This window comes from Callorhinus ursinus, unplaced genomic scaffold (assembly GCF_003265705.2).
Source record: "Callorhinus ursinus isolate GAN/ISIS: 27379988/994484 unplaced genomic scaffold, GSC_fseal_2.0 scaffold23, whole genome shotgun sequence".
Lineage (NCBI taxonomy): Eukaryota > Metazoa > Chordata > Mammalia > Carnivora > Otariidae > Callorhinus > Callorhinus ursinus.
This window is the reverse complement of record NW_027397085.1, coordinates 14751697-14776835: the sequence shown is the minus strand read 5'-3', so window position 1 is coordinate 14776835 and position 25139 is coordinate 14751697. Positions and strand designations below refer to the sequence as shown.

Below are 25139 nucleotides of genomic sequence, written 5' to 3'. Positions count from 1 at the left end.
GTGAGAACTTACTGAAATTCTAATTTACATCAAAAACTGAAGGACTTCACAACTCTGGAAATAAACTAAAAAACATTGCATTGCACAGTTTAAATTGGTGAATTGTATGGTATGTGAATTATGTCTCAATAAAGCAGTTTTTTAAAAACAGAAAGACAGATGTTATTATTAAAAACATTATACATTCAATTTAGAAGATCCCTAAAGAGTTAATCAGTAGACTGCTTTCAGCTCTTCTACTCTAGTTGTAAGTACAATCAGTTGGAAGAGTCAGGAAGGTGCCAGATGATTTGTCTTGTTTATTTTGGTATTGTTTTTCTGTGGCTGGCAAAAAATTTATTTTTTTTTTGTAATTGGAAAGTTAACCAAATTTCTTTTCCTCATTTGGATTATGAAACATGATTTTACGAAATTAACAGTTAATTCTCTGATTAAATTGCCATTTAGGATAGAGACCAGTTTTTCACAACTTTTGTTTGCCAAAGAGGACTGTTATCAAGAATTAACTGCCTCGGACCCCAGAGAAAGAAAGAAAGTGGTCTGCTCCTGTATTGCTGTGCATTTTTGAACAGTTTTCTGAAGGTCTGTTTTTTTCCCCACTAGGTGCGGGAGATGTTGAAGATGAGGGACTCTAATGGGGCCCGCATGTTGACGTTGATAACAGAGCAATTCATGGCTGATCCTCGTCTGTCACTTTGGAGGCAACAAGGCACTGCGATGACTGACAAATATAGGCAGCTCTGGGATGAGCTGGGTAAATATAAGTTTCCTGACAGATTGCCATTGAGTTGTGTATGGGTAAAGATCATGGTTCAATGTTGAAAGCACATGGTCGGGGTGTTGCTGAAGGGAGAGCTGCTCATATATGAACTTATTGCCATTAGACACTGGTTAGAAGTAGGAGGGCTTGGGCTGGCATTTGCAGGAAATAATCTTGGGAGGGTTTGGGAGAAATTGTCAGATCTTGAGGAAAGCAAGCATAGGAATCTCCCTTTAAATATTTGAAAAAAGAAGCCATATTATTTTAAAATAGGTATTTTGTATAGTAGAGCTGGTTACTCATTTCTGGAATAATATTGTAATCAGTTGAGCGAAAATTTGGCTCTTTTCCCCCTTTGGGTACATTGAAAGTGTCAAAAGTAGTTTGAACATTTATTTTTTGGCTGTTACAGACTTAGATGAGCTGTTGACTGTCAGAATGGAAAAAATAAACTATAATTTTTATTGCTTCCCAAATCTCTGTAATAAAGATATAAATATAGCAGGTGGTTGAAAAAATGAGAAATCCACTAGTCAGGTTCACTGGGAAATTTGGGGGGATGATTATTTTTATCCAATGTTTATTGCTAGGGAATTAACAAATAATGCATTTGTTAAATTGTCTTTCTATTAAGAATATGACAGATGGAATTTTTGATAAATGTTCTATCAATGTCTGTATTAATTTTATGTTCTGGATATGTTTACTAGAAGATCCTAGTTTCATTGAAATTGAATAGTAGAACTCTTCATACCTTCCCCTTCTTTCCCTCTTGGCTGATAATAGATCATATCCTGCTGACTGATCCCATGTCAAAGTCTAGATGAAGAGAAACTGTTGTTTGTGCATATAATACATGATTGTAATAAATGGAAGAGACCTTTGAGGTGAACTGTTTTATGGATAAGGAAATTGAACTCCAGGGAAGTTTAGGATACTTCCAAAAGATCATGTTGACTAATCTAGGGGTATGCCGCAAGTTGGTAAAGAATTGGACATCAGAGTTTCCTCTTTGCCATTAATAGGATGTGTGTTCAGAAACTTGCTGTGGCTGCCAACTCTTTTTTTTTTTTTTTTTAGTCATAAATGTCTGCTACTTGCCAAGTGTTAGATATTTGTTGGCCTTTTCCCCTGGTATTTTTATTAAGTATCTTGTAATTATTTGGTCACCTGAATTAATGGTTAGTGGCCTTTACCCCCATCAAAATTTAAATCAGCCCATAACTATAGTAGATTGTTTCAATATATTGGAAGAGTGTTTGGGAGTGCAGTGTGGTAGTTTGGAAAACACAAGTGTAATGCATATGTTTAAGCATGTTTTTATAGAATACTGAATGATAACACTTTCCTAGGTAAACCCTCCTCAGTTTTGTATTTCTGTAGTAAATATTAAATTGACTAGTTGATTTATGACATTGGAAAGGTTTACCATTTAAAAAAACTATAATGAAGGGAATCATTTAAAGAAAAAATACTGGATTAATATTAAATGAATAAAATTTAAAGAGCTTTGGTACTTGGAGGAACTTAGGATTACAGATAACTAATTAGGAAGAAAGTGCTGACTACTTTTTTTGGTTACCAAAAAAGTACAAGTGATATAGTTAAATAAAACTTAGAGTGTTCATATTTAATCCATTAGCCCATCTCACTTTTCCAAGTTGGTTTTGAAAATTATGTACCTCAACTCTCAGTCCAAAGTATAAATTCTCATCAGGTGGAAGTTTCCACCAGCTGATTCTAGTTATACCCTCTGATGAACTGCTTTCTGATTGTGGGCCAGGCTTTGTATTATACAAGTTCTTTGATATCAGTCTAGGATGAATATATCTTTTTGCCCTGTATTTTCTTTCTTCACAAATCATCCCTTCCCTCCTCCCCCACCTCCAATCATTACTAGACTGTTATAAATTCTCTTGTGTACTCTGATGGCAAGCAGAGGTCAGTAACCATTTTAATGGAGTCTAAGTTTTGCGAAGAATCCCATGTAGAAGTAACAATAGCTATTGTATCTTAATATTCATTCACCAAAAAATTAACTAAAAGTTGCTGCTGGACTACAAAAGGAAATGATTTTGCTTCTTAATAAAATGGGAGATTTTGACTTTGTGCCCCTGCACAGGGCTCACATTGCTTCAAGGCTCTGCTTTGGAATTAAATGCTGAGCACTGCCAGATGCCAGACATTGAGAAGAGGCTGAGTTTTGTCGGCAAATGGGATCTGCAAGTTAATTGGTGTTTTCTGCAGGCTTCTGGCTGTGAAATGAAATTGGAAGCCCTTTAGCCACATGGATAATACAGGACCTGAATACAAATGTCACATGTCACCATCAGGACCCACTGTGAGACAATAGTGTTCCCACTCCAACACTGCACCATTACAGATCATTTAAATATGGGGATTACATTTAAACTAAAAGCCCCATTTGCCTTTTACTGCAATTTAAATGTCCTCTTAGCAAAAGCTAAGTGACAAATTAAATGAAAAAAGTGCCCACATTTTTAAAGCTGTAATGCAAAACAACCTTTTATTGCTTCTCATGTGCCGCGAATGAATCATTATACTTGTCAACCCTAAACCAAGCCATAATTGGAGCAGCTACTGTTATCAAAGTGGGGCCGCTCTGTGACAGCTTAATAAAGCTGAAACTGTTAAATTAAATCTCAGATGCTTAACTCCTTAGCACTGGTGAATTCGATGGGTCCATTTCTGGCAATGGCCAATACACCAGGAAAAAAAAAAAGATTCCTGGCATGAAAGCCTTATTCTGATGAGAATGTACAAGTAAAAGTATCTTAGCCAAGTAACTCTGCTTCTTGGCGGAGGGATTTGGAGGCATCAGATTGTTGGCCTGGTTACAAAATTGTATTTTTGAGAGGATCAGATATTCCCCTCCCCAAAATTTTCAACTTACGGAGTATATGTGATTTATTAAAATTTAAGTGTTGATGTTTCAAAACTAGTTTTAAAAATAATATATATTCATATAACTTTGTCTCTCTTTCAAATAAGCATATACAAACTTCTTTGAAGTAGCAACAGGCCGGATTCCTTTCCCCATCCTCTGGCTAACAAAGGGATTGATGATGCTCAGTTCTTCTTTTCTAAAATAAGTGCCTATGATACTCATTTGGTCTGAGTTAATTTTCGTGATTTATTCCCTGATTTTCATAATGTAGTATGAAATAGATACAGATGCACACTATTAAGATCCTGTTCAGTGCATCTCATTTGCAGATGCATTATTCTTCTACATGAATCTGTTTTTCATACATTAATTTTACTTTTTCTGTGCGATGTTCATTTTCTGAAACATAAAGCAGTCTTCTCAGAATGAGTGTTGTTGTATCATGTTGAGTATAAGAAAGTGTATACCTTAAAATCTTAAGACAGAAAACCCATTGCGGGGACAGAAGCTGCAGATTTGGTGGAGCTATAGAACCCACACCTCTTTAGTTGCATTCTTTATTCCATGACATGCAAATAGTCTAGAAAGCAGATCACAGCAATAACCCCTAGATTTCAAAGAATAACCCAGTGCTGATTGGTGACGAGCACACCTACTGTTAGCCCTAACGGCTGTCTGTTCAGCATACTTAATTACCATGGGGGTCTTTAGGGATGAGGGGATATATGGTAACCTCTCATCTGTGTTGATAGGTCTCTTTCCTTAAATGTCTTCCTAGACTATAATTTTACTTTGCTTCATAAAACTAGGTTGTGGCTGCCAGTCTATTAAAACCTAATTAAAATGGATGTCATTAGAGGAAACAGTTAAATAGGATTTAATTACAGCTTTGTCATGGGGAAAAATTCTTAAATTTTCATTTTCAAGTATTACATAATGTGTTTTTTTCTTAAAATTTTAAATACTTTCTCTCTGAGCTGAGTCATGTGTTTTGCTTTCTAGTGTGTAAACCCTGTTTTTTTTTTTTTTTAGGGAGAGGCTGGGCTCCCATTGCAAGAGCCTTGCTGCTCTGAGCTGTGCTCACTCAGTTCACAAGAACAAGGTGTTAGCTCTCAGAATTTTTTTCAAAAGTTTTGATATGGGGGTGCCAGACTGGCTCAGTTGGTGGACCATGTGACTCTTGATCTCTGGGTTGTGAATTCAAGCCCCATGTTGGGTGTAGAGATTACTTAAAATCTTTAAAAAAAATTTTTTTATATGGATACCTAACTCTGTGAACAGACATAGCCATAGTTAGAAGTTTCTTTCTATTTTGAGTTCCATTGTAAGGTTAGTTTGACCACTGTTATTAAGCAACAGTGGTAATACTCCTTGTAGGGTGCTAGATAGATTGAGTGGGTCTACAGATTCAGGGTACTTGGAATCACAGTAAATCTTTGTTCAGCAGTAGAGAACCTAACCCATCGTTCCACCCATTGAAACCAAATTTATTGCAAATACTAAAAATTACCTCCTCCATGGACTCAGAACACTGTCCTATCTATACCTCTGATGCAAATAGTCATCTCTGTGGACCTCTTCTCCACCCACCCTCATGATTCTTGAATCACATGCTTAAGTCACGTTTAAAATGATGCTCTAAGTCATTTGCAAGTGCTTTTCTGCCCAGTCAGAAATAAGATTCCAAAGGCTTTGCTTTGGAGGTCATTGTGGAGAAGTTTCTGGGGAATGCCACCTTACATCTCCTAACATAATAGGATAAGTAATTTCACCACGGTTTAGAGCCGCTGCTTAGTTTATATGATAAATTCAAATCTAGGCTTTCCAGATTTTGAGGCTGATTAGTGAATGCCTGAGGAGTAACTGCTTTTCGGTGAGAGCTAGGGAGCATTCCAGTGTGGTTTGCCGTGTAAGTAGTGTTCTCTTGGCTAGTGCCATGGAGAAAACAGCAATTCCCACAGCCCCCTTGCAGCAAAAAGGTGTCAGGCACAGAGTTGGAAACTTCTGTGTAGCTCTAAGTATACAATGTAAACTTAACGAACCCAGTACTTCTCACCTACCAGTTTGTCTTCCCTGGGCATAAGGAGAATACAGCTTTACCATGTAAATCACTTCAGTGCCTTCCATTAACCCTTCTTTCCATAAGTCTTTCTGTGGTTTCTATCTCAGTACATATTAAGCACTTGCTGTGTCCAGAGGAATAGATGTATTAAGTGTTTGATTTTCTTTTGGTAATGGTCCATGTAGTAGAGAGGGAGTAGAGAGATAGAACCATCAGGAGACAGAATTTAGAATAGGTATGAATGAACTGAGGAGCACTTTGATAGGGTAATTTATTCACATATTAGTATAAATACTTGTACAGACAGAATTTAATATGGTTTTACAAGATGTTCATGGAGGTGAGTTGTAGGGAAGAAGTAGTGAGAAGGAGTAACATGAACAATGACAGGGATGAACTAACTCAATGGGGGAGGGCTATAAAGCATTCAGATTCATTATCAGCAATGTTGTCTTCACGATACTCAGTCCAGTTTTATTGTCCTTTGTTGTTACTTCAAAGGGAGGAGAGGAGGGAGAGAGCGTAGACATAGGTTCTAGATTTTTGCTGTCTTTTATTTCCCATTTTAGTCCAGCTAGTTAAGATGACATAGATGTCAACACTTACTTTATCAGGCACTATGCTAAGCACTTAATGCGTGCATTATATTTTTATTCTTAAAACAATCCAGTGAAGTAGGTATAATTATTAGCCCTAATTTTATAGCTGAGTAAATTGGAGCTTAGGGAGACCAGATAACTTGCCTGAGGTCACAGCAGCAGAGGAGGAATTTGATCCCAGGTCAGTGACTTCAAAGACTTAACCATCAAAGTGGACTCCATCCTCACTTGCTTTAATTTGCCTTTCTGCTAAGGGGTCTCTCTGCTCAGGGCAGAGCAGGGGCAAGGCAAAGCGCACCTAGATGACAGTAAGCCCCATAAGAGCTGCAGGGCCTGGTCTGCCCACCCGTGGTCCTGCAGGTCTAATGGTGGTAGTCAGCAGAGCTTACCTAATGTAGTTGCTCATCTGTGTTTCTAGGGACTCTGTAACTTCAGTCTAAGAAAGCCACATTAATGTAGAAGAGCCAAATCCATGATATGGGTTGAGAAATGTCATAATAAACTTAAGCTTCTCACAAAATACATGCAGTACATACTGCGGATGGATTACAGTCAGGTTTTCATTTCATTTTCCAGGCTCCTTTGCTAAGGAGCCAGTGAGACCCTTAGGTCAAGGTCTCTGTCCTGGCCTCTACCAGCCCCTAATAATAACACAGTTGTCAACACTTGTTTATGTCATATGGTCTGTAGCTCTCCAGACCCCTCCTGCCCTTGGGCTGGGCTGGCTGCTCTGGAATGGGGTTGCACGTTCCTGTTTCAGTCTGTGGTTTCCCCCTTATTATCCAGAGCTCCCTCTAAACATGGAGGCTTTGTCCATTGTATTGCTCAGGAGGCTTTGCTTCTATCCAGCCGTGTTCTCAGAACGCCTGTCTGCTGCTCAGTCCTCATTACCTGGGCCTGGTTTCTTTCTCTGTTGTATGATCCTATTGCTTTCTGTCTCTTAAAACTGAGATTTCTATGTTTGTGGGTCAGAGGCCTTTGGGTTCTGCTCTGCTGCGGAGATAAGAAGAGGGGTTTGTTCTCTGTTTCTTTAAGTAGGCAGAATTAATTTCTAGTTTGGGTCAGAAGTTAACCAAAAGAGAGAATGCATATTTCTTTACTTTCTGGGAAGTACTGTCCACCATCCGTCTCTTGAGTGCAGCTGCTAGGGTGTAATTATCCATTCAGTACCTATTTATGGGAAGAAGGGGAAATAAAGAGAAAAAATTTTAAATATTAGCAGAAAATGGTAGATTCTCAAGATTAAAAGAATTCTTTACAAACCATTTGATCCTATTATCTAACCAATTGGAGATTCCTAATGATAGTCATTCTCTGAGTACAATTGGATAATTTGTAACAACACTTGGGGATCACCCCCTTGTGTATTTTTATAAAACTTTATTCTAAATATAGACCACAGGGATTGAGTTATGAGTTAAGATGCCTTATGACTCATTGTAGTACATGTTAGTGTCCTTATTGTATATGTAGTATGCTGGTACATTATTTGTACCAAGGATGGTTCCGATTACTTTTTTTATGTTATCTTTATTTATAAGATGAATCCATTGGTAGTAGATACTGTTTTCACATTAGTGGCTAGTAGGAGTATCAGAGCATTGGTATGAAGTATCCTTCTTCCTCACAACAATTTTAGAAAAGTTCTCTTCTCTTCCCATTTCCTAAAAGTTAGTATTGCACTTGCCCTCAAGAAACTGCCACCAAAGGGAAATGTGGCTGGGGGAGGGAGCGGTCTCCTTGCTAGACTGTGGGTCTCTAGAGAACACCATCACACTAGAGTGGTGGGAAGTGAGAGAGTGGGAATGAAGGAAGACAGGCTGGGGATAATTTCCTCTCACCATTTCTTACCCTGAAGTGACAGCATACAAAAATTAACAAGGTCTGAGAAGCCCTCATTTAAGCCATCTGAGATTCCCAGGGACTTCTTGGGGAGTCAGAGATGCCAGGAGCTAGACTGAAAGAGGTGGAAGCCAAGGGAGGACTGAAGCAGCCATTTAAGCTGTTCTCTGTGGGTGTTGTATGGAGCAAGGTGCTTTACAAATGTTTTTGTAGTTGATTAAAGCTTAAGTGGGTTAATGATGGGGCAGGAGAACCCAGGAAAATGATTAATGGGTGTCTCTTAGACAGGGGGTGTTCCATGGTGCCTTATAGGGCCCCTTAGGTGGGAGGGGGAGGAAGAGAGTGTGGATGGGGAAGGCAAGTCCTCTCAGTCCCAAAAGAGTGACTTTCACCACTTGACACATAGGCTTTCTGTTAAGATTTCTTGAGGACAGAGGATTCTGAGATTAAAAATGCATGCTTGATTGTGACTATCTTCAATAGGCTTTTGAATAGCCGCCTTTCTTAGAGGTCTACTGAAGAATGACTTTTTTATTTATATAAATAATTTTCTCTTTTATTTTATGGAGAAGGCAGGCTGGTAAGTGATTTATAGCAGGTGAATTTTTGTGAGGCTGCTATAAGCTTATCTAACAATTGCATAACATTTTAGTGTTTAAAAATTCCAAATTGGAAATAGTATGCTGTGTGGTAAAATACAGGGAAGGGGCCTTCAGCCATTAAACTGCTTGGATGAGTTAGTGCCTGGGTTCGAAGCTATTTTCTCAGGCTCTGATCTAGAAACAAATAACTGGGAATAATGACAGTAATTGTCTGAAAGTGGCTAACTCTTCCAACTCTCTGTGTCTCCTATTGCAAAGATAACCTTTGACAGAGAAATCAAAATCTCTGTGAATTTGAACTATGACCAGCTATACCTTGACCCTAGGTTGTGCTTCCCAGCCCCTTTCCTTTTGGGGTATCTTAGTAAATTTCAAAATTTGCTTGGGCAAACCTGGAGGAGAGAGTAAGAATTCATTGATCAGGAATCAGACTTAGGTTATTAGCAACCTTGAAATGGCTTAGATTGGAAGCTACAGTCTCTCTTGTGGATGAGCATGGGCTGAGGGGGCTGGATGGGAGGACTGTAAACCAGGCACTTGGGTCAAATATAAGCTTGGAAGTGGAAGAAAATCCTGTTAGGAAGAATGCTTTCAAAATGTTGCCAAGACCACAAAAGTCTGACACCTGACATACAGACATTTAAAGATGACATTAATGTGTTCAGCAACCTATTCACCATACATATTGATCATACACAGAAGATGCTCTTTGCTAAATGTTAGGGTCCTAAGTAGACCAGCTAGTCTGAGAGATTTTTGTTTGTTTTGAAGCCATTTAAACCACTCACTGTACTTAATGATCTTGTCAGTTGCTCTCTTTTTGGTGCATTTAAACTAATTCCAGAGCCATCCTTTTCCATCTCTGTATTAGTGTTCATGTGATAAACTCACCCCCTTTTGCCCTTCCTGTACACTAATTAGAACACTGAAAATGACGCATTTTTTTAAGTTAGTTTTCCTGTACAGGTGGGAAAAAAATGTGCCTGGCATATAGTTGGTGCTCAGTAAAATATTTGTGAATAAAATAATGAATGAATAACTGAAGTGTGATGTTAAATACCTATCTGGAAGCCTTAGGAAGTATTTTTGGTGTACTAAAAACAGTGTTTGAAAGGCCATAATCCTCACTGTGTCCTCAGTTTTCTTCTCCTCCTGGCTTATCCCACCTTTTCCACCCATGGTGGATATTCATGGGTGCCTGTGTATGCCTAAACGCTTGCGTGCGCGGATGCGCACACACAACACATACATGAACACACACTGAAATACAAACAGTGTACAGTACAGAAGGGCAGTGATTCCCCCTTGCCATCAATGCTGCAGGTAATCTATTGCATTAATCAGCCAGCCAGTGGGAAATGCATGGGGAGTGATTATACTATCATACACAATACAATCAGCATGAAGCACTTGTCAAGACCAGTACATCAGAGTTTAATTCAGTAATAGAATGAATTAGAGCAAAATGAAACATTCTTTTCTCCCAAGAAACTCAGCACCCATCACAGGTTCTTTCTAAACTCCATAGAAAAGTCAGTGCATTAAGAAACTGTTTTTATGAATAAAATTGCAGTTCTGATATGACCAATTACTACAATCCCTTTTTCTGGGGATTCTTATACAACTGTGGTGTTAAGAGTGTATTCATCAGTATTCCATAATCATAACCTTTGGTAAATTTGATTATTTTTTGTTAGGGCTCCTGACGATCTTTTATCCTAAGTTGGTATTCTCCATGGTTAAGTGAAAGGCAGGTTGTTGTCCTACTGGCTCAGGGAAGCACTTATCCCCAAATATGACTGGTGGACGGTAGGGTACCTTAGCAGAACAGCAGGTCAATTAACAATAACCTGCTGTTTACAGGGCCTTATGGTAGGCACTGTCGTTAGAAGCTTATAGTCTCGTTAGGAAACAAAATGAGTAAGGGAAAAATAAAAAGCAGCCCAAGACTGCCTAAGACAGCTGAAGAAATGAAGTTATATAATGTAGGACCTGTTTCAGAAAATTTTGAGGATAGATCTCATACATTTCATATTCAGAATCACTATTCTATGTCAGTTTTATAACATATATTCAAATGGAATACACCTAACCAAGCATGCTTTTTCAAAGGGGCAAACAGATATAAGCCCACCTGGACTGTTTCAGTTTTTCAAAGCCTTGAACTGGAATATAAAGAACAGATTTATTGGGAGTCAGATGATCTTAAGTGTGGATTCTGATCCTCATATTTACTAACTGTGTAGCGCTGGACAGATCCCTTATCTTAGAGAGAACCTTAGTTTCCTCATCTGTAAAATGACCATAATGTGGATTCTTACGGCCTAAAATAAGATGATTAGATAATGCATGACACTTTCTTTTTCAAAAATTCCAGTAGTCTCTTGCCTGTGTTGGGAAAGTGGACCCAGTAGGAAGCTTATAGGAGAGAGACATCATGAAGACCTTAGGAGTCTTCAGAAATAGATTTATGTAAACTTGGACTGTTGGATGAATCATAGAACCATTTGTGAAGACAGCTTAGTTAAGCAGCCAGTGCAGAGCCCAGGGAAAGTGATTATACTATGCTCTTGCAGGTTACCCCAGTTCACATTCCTTCCCCTCACTAACACTGACTGCCCTTTTCGTGTATCAAAATAAGACATCTGTCATTGTGCCTTTTTTCTCTTTCTGATTTTTTCTGTCTTTCCTCCCTCCCTCAAAAAGGAGAAGGGTGGTGAGTGGTAGAAGAGCTGGCTCTGGTCCTTCCTACAGAACCAGATTCCCAGTAAGGTCAGGCTTGCCTGTCTTTGGTGAATTTTACACATTGACCTGAAAGCACTGACAAATCAAATGGAATGGGAAGACTGCATATTAGATGAGGACCACAGGTTTGCCAGAAGGGAACATTCTGGCATTAACAGGATACCTGTTAACTGTTTTGGAATATCTGTGGTTTATTTTCTCAGTCTTTTCTCAGAGCCTGGTCAGATGATAATCAATTCTGTGCCCTTTTGCTTAGGGCTTAGTCCTGCTTGACTTAAATGATCTCAAAAGCTCTCTTGATACAGTGTACCTGAGGCATGATTTTGAAATTTTCCAAGAAGTGTTTTAGTGAATTAGAAACTAGCATACCAAATTTAAAGTAAGGAGAATGTTTTCACCAGTTAAACTTACACTTCAAACATGGGTGACTAACATATTAAGACTGAATTGTGCTGAGAACAATACTATAATTAGGGTCACAGTTTTTGTGTGGTCTGATCCAAGAAATTTTGTGACTGTAGTTTTGCTAGCACAACTAATTATACCAGTGATCTCCTATTTGTGACTGCAGTTAGGCATTTCATGGCCTCTAAATAAGTATAATTAGTTAATTGGATCATGCATGAAATTCTAGCCTCTCATAATAGCCTCTGAGAACAAAAATAAATATGATAAATATTATGAATTGTTTTATAACTGTGGAACCCTGGGAAATACCACAAGTGATTGTTTTACTTCATCTGTTACTATTTTGTAAGAAGAAACATGATATTAAAAAGTAGGAATTAAGCTATGTAACAGTCTTCATTCTCTGCCTTTGAGACAGAGGCAAAAGGGAATCACTAACTTTTCTTCGTCTCAGCTTTAGAGAGGGTGGTGCTGGTTGCCCTGCTCCTCTGCCTTCTGCTCCCCACTTGCCACTGTGCCTGTGCTCTCCCCATTAGCATTAGATGCACCGTATCTTCTGAAAAATAGGGAGAAGAGCCACCTTTATCAAAAACTCCCAAGTATCTTTTATGGAAAATGTGCACCTTTTATTTTAACTACTGAATTGATTTGCATATTAACAGAAACCCGTGAAGTAGAAGGGACTTTAAAAACAAGTGTCCCTGACTCTGGGGGTAGCACTAGAGAATGGCCAGCTGATTTATTCAGTCACAAATCCTCATGCTCCACCCAGCAATGCTCCCCACAGGCTAAGACACGCTCAGTCACACGCAGGTGCATTACCCTGGAAATGCTGACGCCACTCTGTTCCAGCAGACCAGACCTCAGAGTACATCGTATTTTCAGAGAGAATGGAATTCTTCCAATTTGAATAATCAGTCTTGAATTATTAGATGAGCTTTTGATTGTTTATCTGTTGTTTTAATCTACAGGGAAATTACTTGTTTGCTGTGGCTGTCAGTTTTGAAAAATGTAGTTTTCTTTGGTTTAATTAGGCTCTTTTTAGGTGGACCTGTGTAGGTTTTTCTTTGAGATGCTTTCTCTATGTTGGAGGGACATGGTCTAAGTACATAAGAATACATGATTAAATAAAGTACAGGGTTTCTTAGCTGTGCCTTTAAGGTTTCTTCATAATTTTAGACAGTAATGTGCCCCTTTGCATTATACTGCTAAAACATGAGGAATGGAATGATGATTCTGTCAAGAGACAAAAATGGAATTTTTGGAATTTATGTATGCATAGCTGCACATACGAATCCTAACTTACAGAAGTTCTTTTTGACCACATAGATTGGCAGAGGCTAAATACCTGACTGTTGAGAATATTGGTTTTTAGGGAGCATGAGTCTGGCTCCCATCTTTAATAGCAGCACAATACCATTCTTTTCTCTGAACTTCAGTTTCCTTCTCTGTACCCTCAAGTTTTCGTGAGGGTACAATGTGATCATGTGTGTAAAGTACATAGTACAGGGTTAGTGTGAGGTGAATATTCAATAAATGGCAGCATTTACTGTCAGGTGGATAAGTAAAGATACCATTCACTTTTAGAAGTATGTTCGCTGAACTAGATGGAATGATTCGTACCCTAAAGACACATTTTAAAACTTTAAATGTAGACTCTAATTAGAAACCTAACATGTGTAACCTGATATTGTTAGGATTTTCCTTGAAGGGATAAAAAATTAGCATAGAAACCAGCACTTAATATTACACTGTGTGTTGGGATACCTTTTATGCTGTTAAGTTTTCATAATGACTTTTTTGTTTTTTGCTTTATTTGCAACTCTTCTCATATGTTCAATGGTTTATTCAGGGTTGATTAGCTTAACTAACAACATTCTTATACTCATTAATAAATACCTTCATTTACCATTTTGTAATCTAGTAGATTTATAATCTTTTCTGGTAATTGGTGGTAGATAAAGATGGCCACAGATCCTTTGCTACTCTCCCACCGAGACATGGAGTTTGTTCTCTCCTCTTGTATCTGGTCAATTTTTAAAAATTGTTTGACCAACAGAATATGGCAGAGTAGATGCTGGGCCAATTTCTAAGTCCAAACATCACATGACTAGCAGGTTCACTTTCTTGTAGAAGGTTCCATCTTGAGTCCCTGAGTTTCCATGTAAGGAATCTGAAGTTTCACATCCTGAAGCTGCCGTGCTCTGAGAAGGCCCATGCTTCCACATGAAGGGGCTGTGTTGAGGCAGGGGGAAAGTTAGGAGGAGAGCGTTTCTGACCTACAGAATCATGAGATACAATGATACATTCTGTATTAAGCCAGTAAGTTTAGGGTAGGTTTTTACATAGTAATAGATAACCAGAATAGTGGTTATCTCTCTAATAATACTTCCTGCTTTGGTTGTTTTCCTTTTTTTTTTCATGCTTTGGTGGTTTTCCAAATGCCAAATTTCTCTAGCAGTATAGGATATAACAATGTGTGAAAATGAAGTTCTATTATTTCAGTTTTTCCCTTATGTTGGGTTAAGTCTGATGTTTGTCAAAAGTGAATGCTTATTATTAATAAACAGTGTAACATGATCTTAGCATATTCCGCAACAGGGCTTGAACTCCCGACCCTGAGGTCAAGACCTCTAAACTAGATCAAGAGTAGGACGCTCAACTGACTGAGCCATCCGAGCGTCCCTGCATCTCCATTTTTAATAATTTTTTTTTTACAGTAATTCTTTCTCACCTTTATATTCTCATTATACCAAATTTTACCTAGTTTGACTTCTGGGTTTTTCCTCCTCTGATGAATAACAACTTGAGTTCAGGTAACTTAATTTTGCGTCCTATAGAAGACTGCAGAACCTGGGCATTGAAAATGAAAAAGGGAGGCAGAGTGGATTGGATGGTAGCCAGAAGTTTTGGCAGAGATGCTAAGGAAGGGGGTGCTAAAGGAACAGTGTACGCAGGCTTCAGCATTGCACTCTTTGTCCATCCTCTGGCATGAAGTTACCATGGGCAGAGAAAATGTAGGGATAGGGATGAGGTTGAGAGCCTCCTCCGTGCGAATAGTTAAGGACAAAATTACCCAAAGCATCTCAGACCTCTAAGTGGCCCTGTGGGCCCCAGCTGGGGCCTGGGAGGCTGGAGAGAACAATGCCTACCAGAAAACAAAACACATTTAAAAGCCTATTGTTGAAACTGAGGGAAAAGGAGAGACTAAAAGATGTTTCCTGCTAAAATCACACAGCAAGTGGAAATTAATTTACGGGAACCCATTATTACTAGCTTAAGTGTTTAATGTCACTGATATTTTGTTTATTTAATATGTTCTCTTAATTGTTTTATTTGATGAAATATAAAATACTTATAAGGGTATTCACAGAATCACTTGCAATCTGAGCCCTCTAATCCTGTTCTAACCTTTGAGTCTCCGTGTCCTCAACGTCAAAATCTTCTGCACAGGGGTTTGCAGAGTGTACCTTTTAGAGCTGAGTGAACTCTGCAGTTTTCAAACACTTTAAGTCTAAACAGCCCTGTGAGGTAGGTAGGAATTATTATTCCTATGGTTTAAGTAGGGAACTGCCACCTTAGAGACACTAAATGGGCGGGCCTGGGGCATACCTTGCCCTTTACAGATCAGAGGTTGTATATCAAACATTTCTTCTAGTTGGAAATGTAAAACAGTAGGTATTTGAGGTGGGGCAAAGTGGTAGTAATTTGTACATCTAAATGTTTGATGGAAAGGACAGGCTTTCAGGGCATGTAGAATTCATTAATTCTTGTTACCCACATTTTCTGGGATTATGGGTGCTTGTGTGCTGGCACTGTTATTGGTGAAATACAGAAGTAACCTGAAACGTCTTTGTGATGATTTGTCTTCTGCCTCAGTGTGAGTCTGCCCACATTCGCTCACTGTTTGGTCAGTTATAGGATGTGAACAGGTTTAAGACTACTGAGTGGTTTGGAACTGTTCACCTTGTGCAAAAGAGTTCTTTCATCTTTTTCTTCTTCTCAGGGGAGTTGCCTTCCTAGTTTTGGTTTACTTTGGCTTGTATGTTACAGTGCATCTTTTTGGTGAAATCACTGCGTGCAGATTAGGTGGCTTACTGGAAAGAAGAGTAAAAGCATGCTGGATGGTGGAGAAAAGCTGGACTAGAGCTGAAATGTGCTTTTGGATAATTCAGAAACTGAATGATGCACACACCAGTGATTTGATAATTGCCTTTATACACTTTGAGGCATTGAAGCTAGGAAAGCAATTTAAAAGTATTGAATTTGTTTTCATTGTAATTCATAGCAAATAATTAAGTGTCCTTTCTGAAAGAACCAATAATACTTTTATAGATGCCAGGTCCTCCGGTAGGTGCTAGAAACGCTAAGTTCTCACTGAGTTCTGTGTAGTATTTTTGGTTGAATCTTTTCAAGGGTTAATGTTTCTGATGGACAGCAGAATGAAGTGTTTAATTATCAAAGAGCCTTATTTTTAAAACTACAAATGTTTCAGGCATGTGTTGGAGGAGAAGGAGATAAATGCCCAAAGTGAGACTCTGAATTAATAAAATTTGGAGAATGACTTACTCAATTTGGTTAATTTGGTTATTAAGGCTAATTACAGCTTTTGTAGTGGTGACTATTAAGATAAAAGACCATATCTATTATAGCTCTGAACTTGAATCTAACATTAAGAACATCCTTTCAGGATGAAACCTCTCTTTGGGGAGGTGAGCAATAGAAGAATGTTATAGGCAAATTAATAAAAGCTTGGCTTTTGAAATTTTTTCTCATTCTGTAAAATGGAAATTTTCTAATTAGAGAAATGTAAGCATTGAAAGTCTAGGATGGATTTCTTTTTTCCTCAAATCATAGAAATCATTACTTAAAGTTTCCAAGAACATTTAGCATTTTGCTTATAAGGACCATAATCTATTTGTGGTTTTTTTCTCTTTTTTTTTTCTTTCTTTCTTTCTTTCTTAGAAAGGGAGAGAGAGAGCAGAGAGAGGGGGAGTCTTAAGCAGGCTCCATGCCCAGCATGGAGCCCAATGTGGGGCTCGATCTCAGGACCCTGAAATACAGAGTTTTTATTCATAATGAACACATTGAAGATAAATCACTCGTTTTGGAAAGACATTTATCTTTCCACATTATTTGTCCATATTAATTTACTTGTTGCCCTTTTACACACAACCTTGTTAATGCATTAACAACCTGATGATGAAACTACTAGTCACAGCACATCTTTCAGGGCAACTTCTTGATTTTAGTTTTGTCTGATAATATGTTCATTTAAGATTAGTAGAATTATAAGATAAAAACATCTTGGAAGAGAAACTTAAAATGTCCTTTTTTTTTAAAGATTTACTTATTTATTAGAGAGAGACACACACAGAGAGTGGGGGGAGGAGCAGAGAGATGGGGAGAGAGTCTTAAGCAGACTACTCGCTGAGCAATGGAACCTGATGCAGGGCTTGATCTCACAACCCTGAGCTGAAACCAAGAGTCTGACACTTAAACTAACTGCACCACCCAGGTGCCCCTGAAATATTTCTTAATTTTTAAGCATTAGCTGTTGAATATTAGGATTTTACTTTTTAAAAAGGTAATTTGATGATTTGGAAATTTTTTTAGTTCAGTGTAGCCTCATATATATCAATGGCAATTTTTGATCCAATATATAGCTTTTATTTAATTACTTATATGTAACTTTTTTCATGTTGTTAGGGTGTCCATCAATCCACAACCTAAAACCAGGTAAAGTTATATCTCATTGTCCAGTGGTCTTCAATGGAAAAGGCTGTCAATTTTAGGTTCTTTAGGTACCATTTGGATTTGTCCCTTGCGTTGTTGACAGTGTGTTGTCATGTTTCATTAGAAGCTGATTTTCTGTTTCTGGGCATGGGAAAGGCATAGGATTAAAAAGGTAGTGATTTATGCAATGTCCATTGGCTTGTTAGAGGATTCCTGCTGAAAGAACGCTCATACTTAAATCTTTGGAGTACCAGTAGTCAGTATTGTTTGATACAGGTATTATGTAGCAGTAGTTTGCTTTGAAATTTGCATACAGTAAAATTCTTACTATACTGTAAAATATACTATAAATACTATGAAAATACATACACCTGTGGTGTTGGATCATCATGGAGAGCAGGCCTGCCATTGCAGCATCCAGCTGGGGGCTGGGGGGTATCCAAAAATGATACTGTAGTGCTGCAGGGTTCAATAAATTGGGGTTAGGGCAAGATGATACAGTATGTGAGAATGATGGTATAAAAGAAGCCATAAGAAGACCTCCTAAGAATCTTTATTATGACAGGATGATTCACATTAAGAGAGCACTGCATCTGACCACGAGGCAGCAGATTTTGCATAAAAAGCAGTGGACAGGGCACCTGGGTGGCTCAGTCAATTAAGCGTCTGCCCTCGCCTCAGGTCATGATCCCAGGGTACTGGGATCAAGTCCCACATCAGGCTCCCTGCTCAGTGGGGAGTCTGCTTCTCCCTCCACCCCTCCCCCCTGCTTGTGATCTCTCTCACACGCTCTCTGTCTCTAATAAATAAATATTTTTAAAAAATCGTTAAAAAAAAAAGCAGTGGACAAAATATGAGGTTAAATTCTACCTTGAATGATATCTGAAAGAGGTTAGGCAGGAAAGGAGAGAGAGAGAAAAATGGGCAAAGAAAGAATCATGTAGTTGAAATCTGTGGTTGCACCTGTCCTCAAAGTATTTTTATGAAGTAGATTAAACCTGAAATGTACAATTTAGAACTCTTTGGACTGCAAATGTATTACTTTACATAAGTGTCTATTGTAATTATTAAGAAACACATACATCTGAATTTTTTGCTGTACAGTTTTGAGTTTGGACAAATGAATAGAGTCCTGTAACAATCACCACAATCAACATATGAAATGGTTATATCCCCTCCAAAAATTCCCTCACACTGTCCCTATGTGTTATTTCCATTGCTGACTCTCAGTCCCTTGCATTGGTGATCAGTTCCTTTAATTTTACCTTTTCTAAAATGTCCTATAAATTAAATAATGAGAGTGTATATGTGTGTACACCCACGTATCCTTCCTTTTGATTCTGGCTTCCTTCACTTAGTATAATGCATTTGAGATGTTATGTGTGTGTCAGGGGTTTGTTTCTTACTACCGAGTAGTAGTCAGTTATATGAATGCATCAGTTTGTTTTTCCATTCACCAATGCAACGACATTCAGGTTGTTTCCAGTCTTCTGCATTTATGAATAAAGCTGCTGTAGAGAGACCCGGGTGGCTCAGTCAGTTAAGCATCTGACTCTTGACTTCGGCTCAGGTCACGATCTCAGAATCCTGAGATCGAGCCCTGCATCAGGTTCAGTGCTGGGTGTGGAGCCTAAGATTCTCTGTCTCTCGGTGTGATGTTGAACACTAGAGGTAAGAGCAGATATCTTTGCCTTGTTTTGATCTCAGAAAAAACGTTCAGCCTTTTGCTATTATGATGTTAATGTAGGATTTCTTTTGCAGATGCCTTTATCAGGCTGAGTTATCTTCTCTTCCTATTTTGCTGAGAGTTTTATTTATTATGAAGTAATGTTGAATTTTGTCGATTGCTTTTTCTTTCTTTTTTTTTTTTTTAAAAGATTTTATTTATTTATTTGAGAGAGAGAGACACAGCGAGAGAGGGAACACAAGCAGGGGGAGTGGGAGAGGGAGAAGCAGGCTTCCCACTGAGCAGGGAGCCAGATGCAGGGCTGGATTCCAGGACCCTGGGACCATGACCTGAGCCGAAGGCAGACCCTTAACGACTGAGCCACCCAGGCGCCCCATCAATGGCTTTTTCTATTGAAGAAAATTGCTTTTTCTGCATCTGTTGAAATGGCCATGTTTTTGTTTTTGTTTTTTTCTTAGTCTGTTAATATAGTGAGTTACTAACTCTGATTTTTAATGTCAAACCAGCCTTGCTTTCCTGGGTTAAACTGTACTTGGTCGTGGTGTATTTTTCTTTTTGTATATTTCTTAATTAGATTTTTCTCATATTTTGTTGAGGTGTTTTACTCCTATGTTCTTGAGGGATATTGATCTGTAATTGTATTTCCTTGTAATATCTTTGTCTGGTTTTGGTATCAGGGTGATGTTGGCCTCTTAAAATAAGTTGGAAACCATTTTCCCTTCTCTGTTGTCAGGAAGGTATTTTATAGAATTGATATTCTTTCTTAAATGTTTGGTATAATTCTCCAGGGAAACATCTGAACCTGCATTTTAGAGATTTTTAAATACAGATTTAATTTCTTTAATAAATTTATTACTATTCAGGTTATTATTATTGCTTCCTGCGTGAACTTTGGTAATTTTTGATTTTTGAGGAATTTATTTATTTAATCTAATAAGTAGAATTTATAGGCATAAAGTTGTTCATAGAATTCCATTATGAGCCTTTTAATGCCTCTGTAGGAATTATAATGATATGTCCTCTTTTATTCCTGATACTGATAGTTTGTCTTTCTTTTTTTCTCTCTCTGATTATAGGTTTATTGATTTCATTAATCTTTTGGTTTCATAGAATTTGGGGGGTGGGCAGTTTTCAATTTAATTAATTTCTGCTCTGTTACTTCCTTCTGTTTGCTGGCTTTGAATTTCTCATTCTCTTTCTAGTTTCTTAAGGTGGATATTTAGATTATTGCTTTGAATTTTTTCTTCTTTTCCAGTATAAGTATTTAATACTGTACATTTCCCTTTTTAGCTCTAGGTCACAAATTTTGATGTATTTTATTTGTGTTTTCATTCAGTACAGAGTATTTTCTGATTTTTCTCATCACTTCCTCTTTTAGTCATGAGTTATTTATAAGTGTTACTTAGTTCCCAGATATTTGGGGATTTTCCAAATATCTTCCTGTTATTGATTTCTGGTTTAATTCTGTTACATCAGAGAATATACTTTGTATGATTTCAGTTCTTTCAAGTTTGTCAAAGCTTGTTTTATGGCCTAGAATACGGACTATCTTGGTGAATGTTCTTTGTGCATTTTTAAAAGAGTAGTATTTTGTTTTGTTTTTTCTAGTAATAGTAGGTGGAATGTTCTGTAAATGTCAGTGAGGCTAAATTGGTTGATAGTGTTTAGGTATTCATCCTTGCTAATTTTCTGTCTATTTGTTTTATTAGTTATTGAAAAAGGACTGTTAAAAGTTTCTAAATATATTTGTGAATTTGTCTATTTCTCCTTTAGGCTTTAAGCTAAATACTTAATGTATTTTGAAGTCTTAATGTTAGGTTTAGCTTTATCCATTTAGGATTCTCATGTGTTTTTAGAGAACTGACCCTTTTATCCTATTATGTCTCACCTTATCTGATGTAACTATTCCTTGTTCTGAAATCTACTTTGTCTGATATTAATATGGCCGCTTCAGGTTTATTTTGAAAGTGTTTGCATAGTATATCTTTTTCTATCCTTTTTCCGTTTAATCCATCTATGTCATTATATTTAAAGTAGCTTACTTGTACATAGCATAGAGTTGAGTCTTGCTTTTTAATCTGATTTTACCATATCTTCTAATTTGTATGTTTAGACCATTTACATTTAATATAATTATTGATGTAGTTGAATTTAAGTCTACCATTTAATACTTGTTTTCTGTTTATCCTCTTTGTTTTTATTCCTTTGTTCCTTCTTCCCTGCTTTCTCCTCTCCTACTTTGGATTGTTCTAACATTTTTTAGTATTTCACTTAATCTGTTGTCTTTTTTGTTTGTATCTCTTTGTATAGTTTTAATGGTTTTGGTATTATAATAAACCTATGTAACCTTAACCAGTCTACTTTGATTTGATATTTTGCCACTTTAAGTAGAATGTAGAGTCTAACAATCTTATAGGTCCCTTTACTCTCCCTTCTTTATGTTATAGTTTTTATGCGTATTACATCTACATACATTTAAAATGCAGCAAGGGAGTGTTCAAATTGCTGCTTTCAATAGTCACATTTATTTTAAAGAACGTAAAAGGACAAAAGCAGTTTGTTATATGTAGTCAGGTATTTATCATTTCTATTGCTCTTCTTTTATTCCTGTATTTCCCAGTTTCCCTCTGGTGTTATTTTTCTTTAGCCTAAAGAACTTCCTTTAGCATTTCTTCTAGAGCAGGTCTCTTTGGCAGCAAATGCTTAGTTTTCCCTGATATGAGGACACCTTTATTTCACCATCATTCCTGAGCAATATTTTTGCTGGATATAGAATTTTGTGTTGATACTTCAGTTTCTTTCAACACTTTTAAGCTGTTGTTCCGCTGTCCTCTGTCTTCTATGATTTCTGATGAGAAATCTCTAATTATTTGAGTCTTTCTTCCATATACGGTGTTTTATTATTCTTTGCTTTGAAGATTTTTCTCTAGCTTTGGTTTTCAGTGATTTGATTATGAGATGTTTGGGCATGGTTTTCTTTGAGTTTACCCTTTTTGTGGTTGGCTGAACTTCTTTGTTCTGTAAAATTCATATATTTTTCCAAATTTGGAAGTTTTCAGTCATTATTTCTTCCACATTTTTCTATATTTATGTCTCATCCTCTGGGACTCCAGTGACACGAATATTATACCTTTTGATGTTTTCCCACTTGTCTTTAAGGTTTTCTCTGTTCTTCAGATGAGATCATTACTATCTTCATATTCACTAACTTTGCTCTTGATCTCATCCAGTGAATTTTTTATTTCAGGTATCTTTTTCACTTCTAAAATTTCCATTTAGTTCTTTTTATAGTTTGTGTTTTACTCCTTTCATTAGTGTTTACCTTCATCTCATGGAGCATAGTTAAAATAGTTGCTATAAAATCTCTGACTGATAATTCTAACATCTGGTTCTTAGTTGGCATCTGTTGATTGTTTTTTCCCTTGAGAATTGATCACATTTCCCTGTTTCTTTGTAAGCCAAGTAATTTTGGATCCTGGACATTTGGGGTACTGTGTTGTGAAAGTCTAGATCCTTTTTTTTTTTTTTTAAGATTTTATTTATTTATTTGAGAGAGTGCAGAGTGAGAGAAAGCATGAGTGGGGCAGATGGGCAAAGGGAGAGGGAGAGGCAGGCTCCCTACTGAGCAGGGAGCCCAATGTGACGTTGGGCTCGATCCCAGGACCCTGGGATCATGATCTGAGCCAAAGGCTGATGCTTAACCAATTGAGCCACCCAGGCGTCCCCTGAAAGTCTGGGTCTTATTAAAGTCCTCTGGAGCATTGTTTTGTTTTTTAAAGCATACGATCAACAACCAGGATAGATTCAGACTATAACTTCTGTTTCATCTTCTTTGGGTGACAATATCCATAGTTTTCAAAGTTTTGCTCTGCTGCCTTTGGTCTTTCTGGTGCACAGGACTTAGACCTGTTGGTAGATAGCATCTAGGGATCTACCTCTTCAGCTCCTGAGTGTGAGGAGGGCCCCTTTTCCCAGTTCTCTCATGAACTCGATGAGATTTCTCTTAAGTTTTTGCTGTATGTGCCCTCTGCAGGGTTCCCCAAATGGAGTTAATCTTCTCTCAAAGCCAGGACAAAAGAGGGGAAAAAAGTAACAGGAAATCATCCTGATATGGCTTACTTAAAATTTTATTTCTCCAGTCTGCTTGCTTTTATTTTACTTTGTAGAGTACTCAGGTTGCTGTTTTTTGTGTTCATGGGGAGAGATAAGCTCTAGTGGGTTTATTTCATTTTAACTGATCACATTTTGTTTTTAATTGGCATTTAAAAATATAGAAATGTAATTTTTAGATATCTGTGGCTTGAATAGGTTGTAGCCATTTTTATTTTCTGTTGGTAAAAGTTATATGATATTTAAAATATCAGATTCTATAATTGAAGAAGCCCTTGCTAATTTTATTTTATATTGCGTTTTTAATTTTAATCCCAATATAGTTAACATACAGTGTTATGTTAGTTGCAGGTGTACAATATAGTGATTCAACAATTCTGTACATTACCCTGTTCATCGTTGTAAGTGTACTCTTTAATCCCTATCACCTATTTTACCCATTCCCCACCCACCTCCCCTCTGGGAACCGTCAGTTTGTTCTTTATAGTTAAGAGTCTGTTTCTTGGTTTGTCTCTTCCTCTCCTTTTTTCCTTCATTCATTTGTTTTGTTTCTTAAATTCCACATATGAGTGAAATCATATGGGATTTGTCTTTCTTTGACTGACTTATTTTACTTAGCATTTATACTGTCTAGTTCCATCCTTGTTGTTGGAAATGGCAAGGTTTCATTTTTTTATGGCTGAATATTATTCCATAGTGTGTGTGTGTGTGTGTGTGTGTGTGTGTGTGTGTACACGTACACACCACATCTTTATCCATTTATCTATTGATGGACACTTGGAAAACTTGCTAATTTTAAATGTGGAAGGATAGAAAGCTTCTCTTTTGGACAAAAACTGCTCATTTGTACCTTTGTTATTCATTTAGCTAGCATAGTGGATTAAAATAGACACAGATACACATACCTTTTCAAAGAGAAAGTGTTGTTGAGAACGGGTTTGAAATACTAGAATCCGTCTTGTGTTGAAATTAGTAAAGTAAAGCTTGAAGTTTTATAACTTATGAAATAATTGTTTGAATTAGCTATCTCTGAAGAATGTAGAAAGGAATAATAAATTTTATCAGTACTTAATTCAAATTATGAGTTATGCCTTCTAAATTCATTATGGCTTTTCCTTTTAAAAACAAGTGAAATTTTGATGCATGTTTAATGATTTCATTCACATAAAGACATAAATTTAGTGATTTCACTTATAATAAGATTAGTTTCTGGTTAAATCATTCAGGGAAGTATGTTTAAGTGAATTTTTTTAAGATTTATTGATATATAAATACACATTGATATATAGATATGCATACTAATTTAAAAACATAATAAAGTTTGGAAAGCTTATAAGAAGACTAGGAAACTGTCCATTTTATACCTTTATGATTTTATTATAAAAAGGGAAATTTAATTTTTGCATTGAAAAACAATTTAGAGTGGTTTGTTGCAGCATTCATATATAAAACCTGTTTGTAAATTAAAGTGGCAAATTGGACTGTAGGGTTGTATTCTTTTTTTTTTTTTAAAGATTTTATTTATTTGTTTGAGAGAGAGAATGAGAGAGAGAGAGAGAGCATGAGAGGGGGGAGGGTCAGAGGGAGAAGCAGACTCCCTGCTGAGCAGGGAGCCCGATGCGGGACTCGATCCTGGGACTCCAGGATCATGACCTGAGCCGAAGGCAGTTGCTTAACCAA

General features: G+C 37.2%; 1 protein-coding gene across 1 annotated transcript in view; it reads left to right on the top strand.

Moving 5' to 3' along the window:
* ZSWIM6 (zinc finger SWIM-type containing 6) overlaps nucleotides 1–25139 on the top strand; it is a 190942-nt gene that overhangs the window by 140888 nt on the left and 24915 nt on the right. Inside the window, exon 5 of the mRNA XM_025892366.2 lies at nucleotides 604–754. Within this exon, the coding sequence (XP_025748151.1) occupies nucleotides 604–754 (151 nt within the window). The remainder of the gene's footprint in view (nucleotides 1–603; nucleotides 755–25139) is intronic.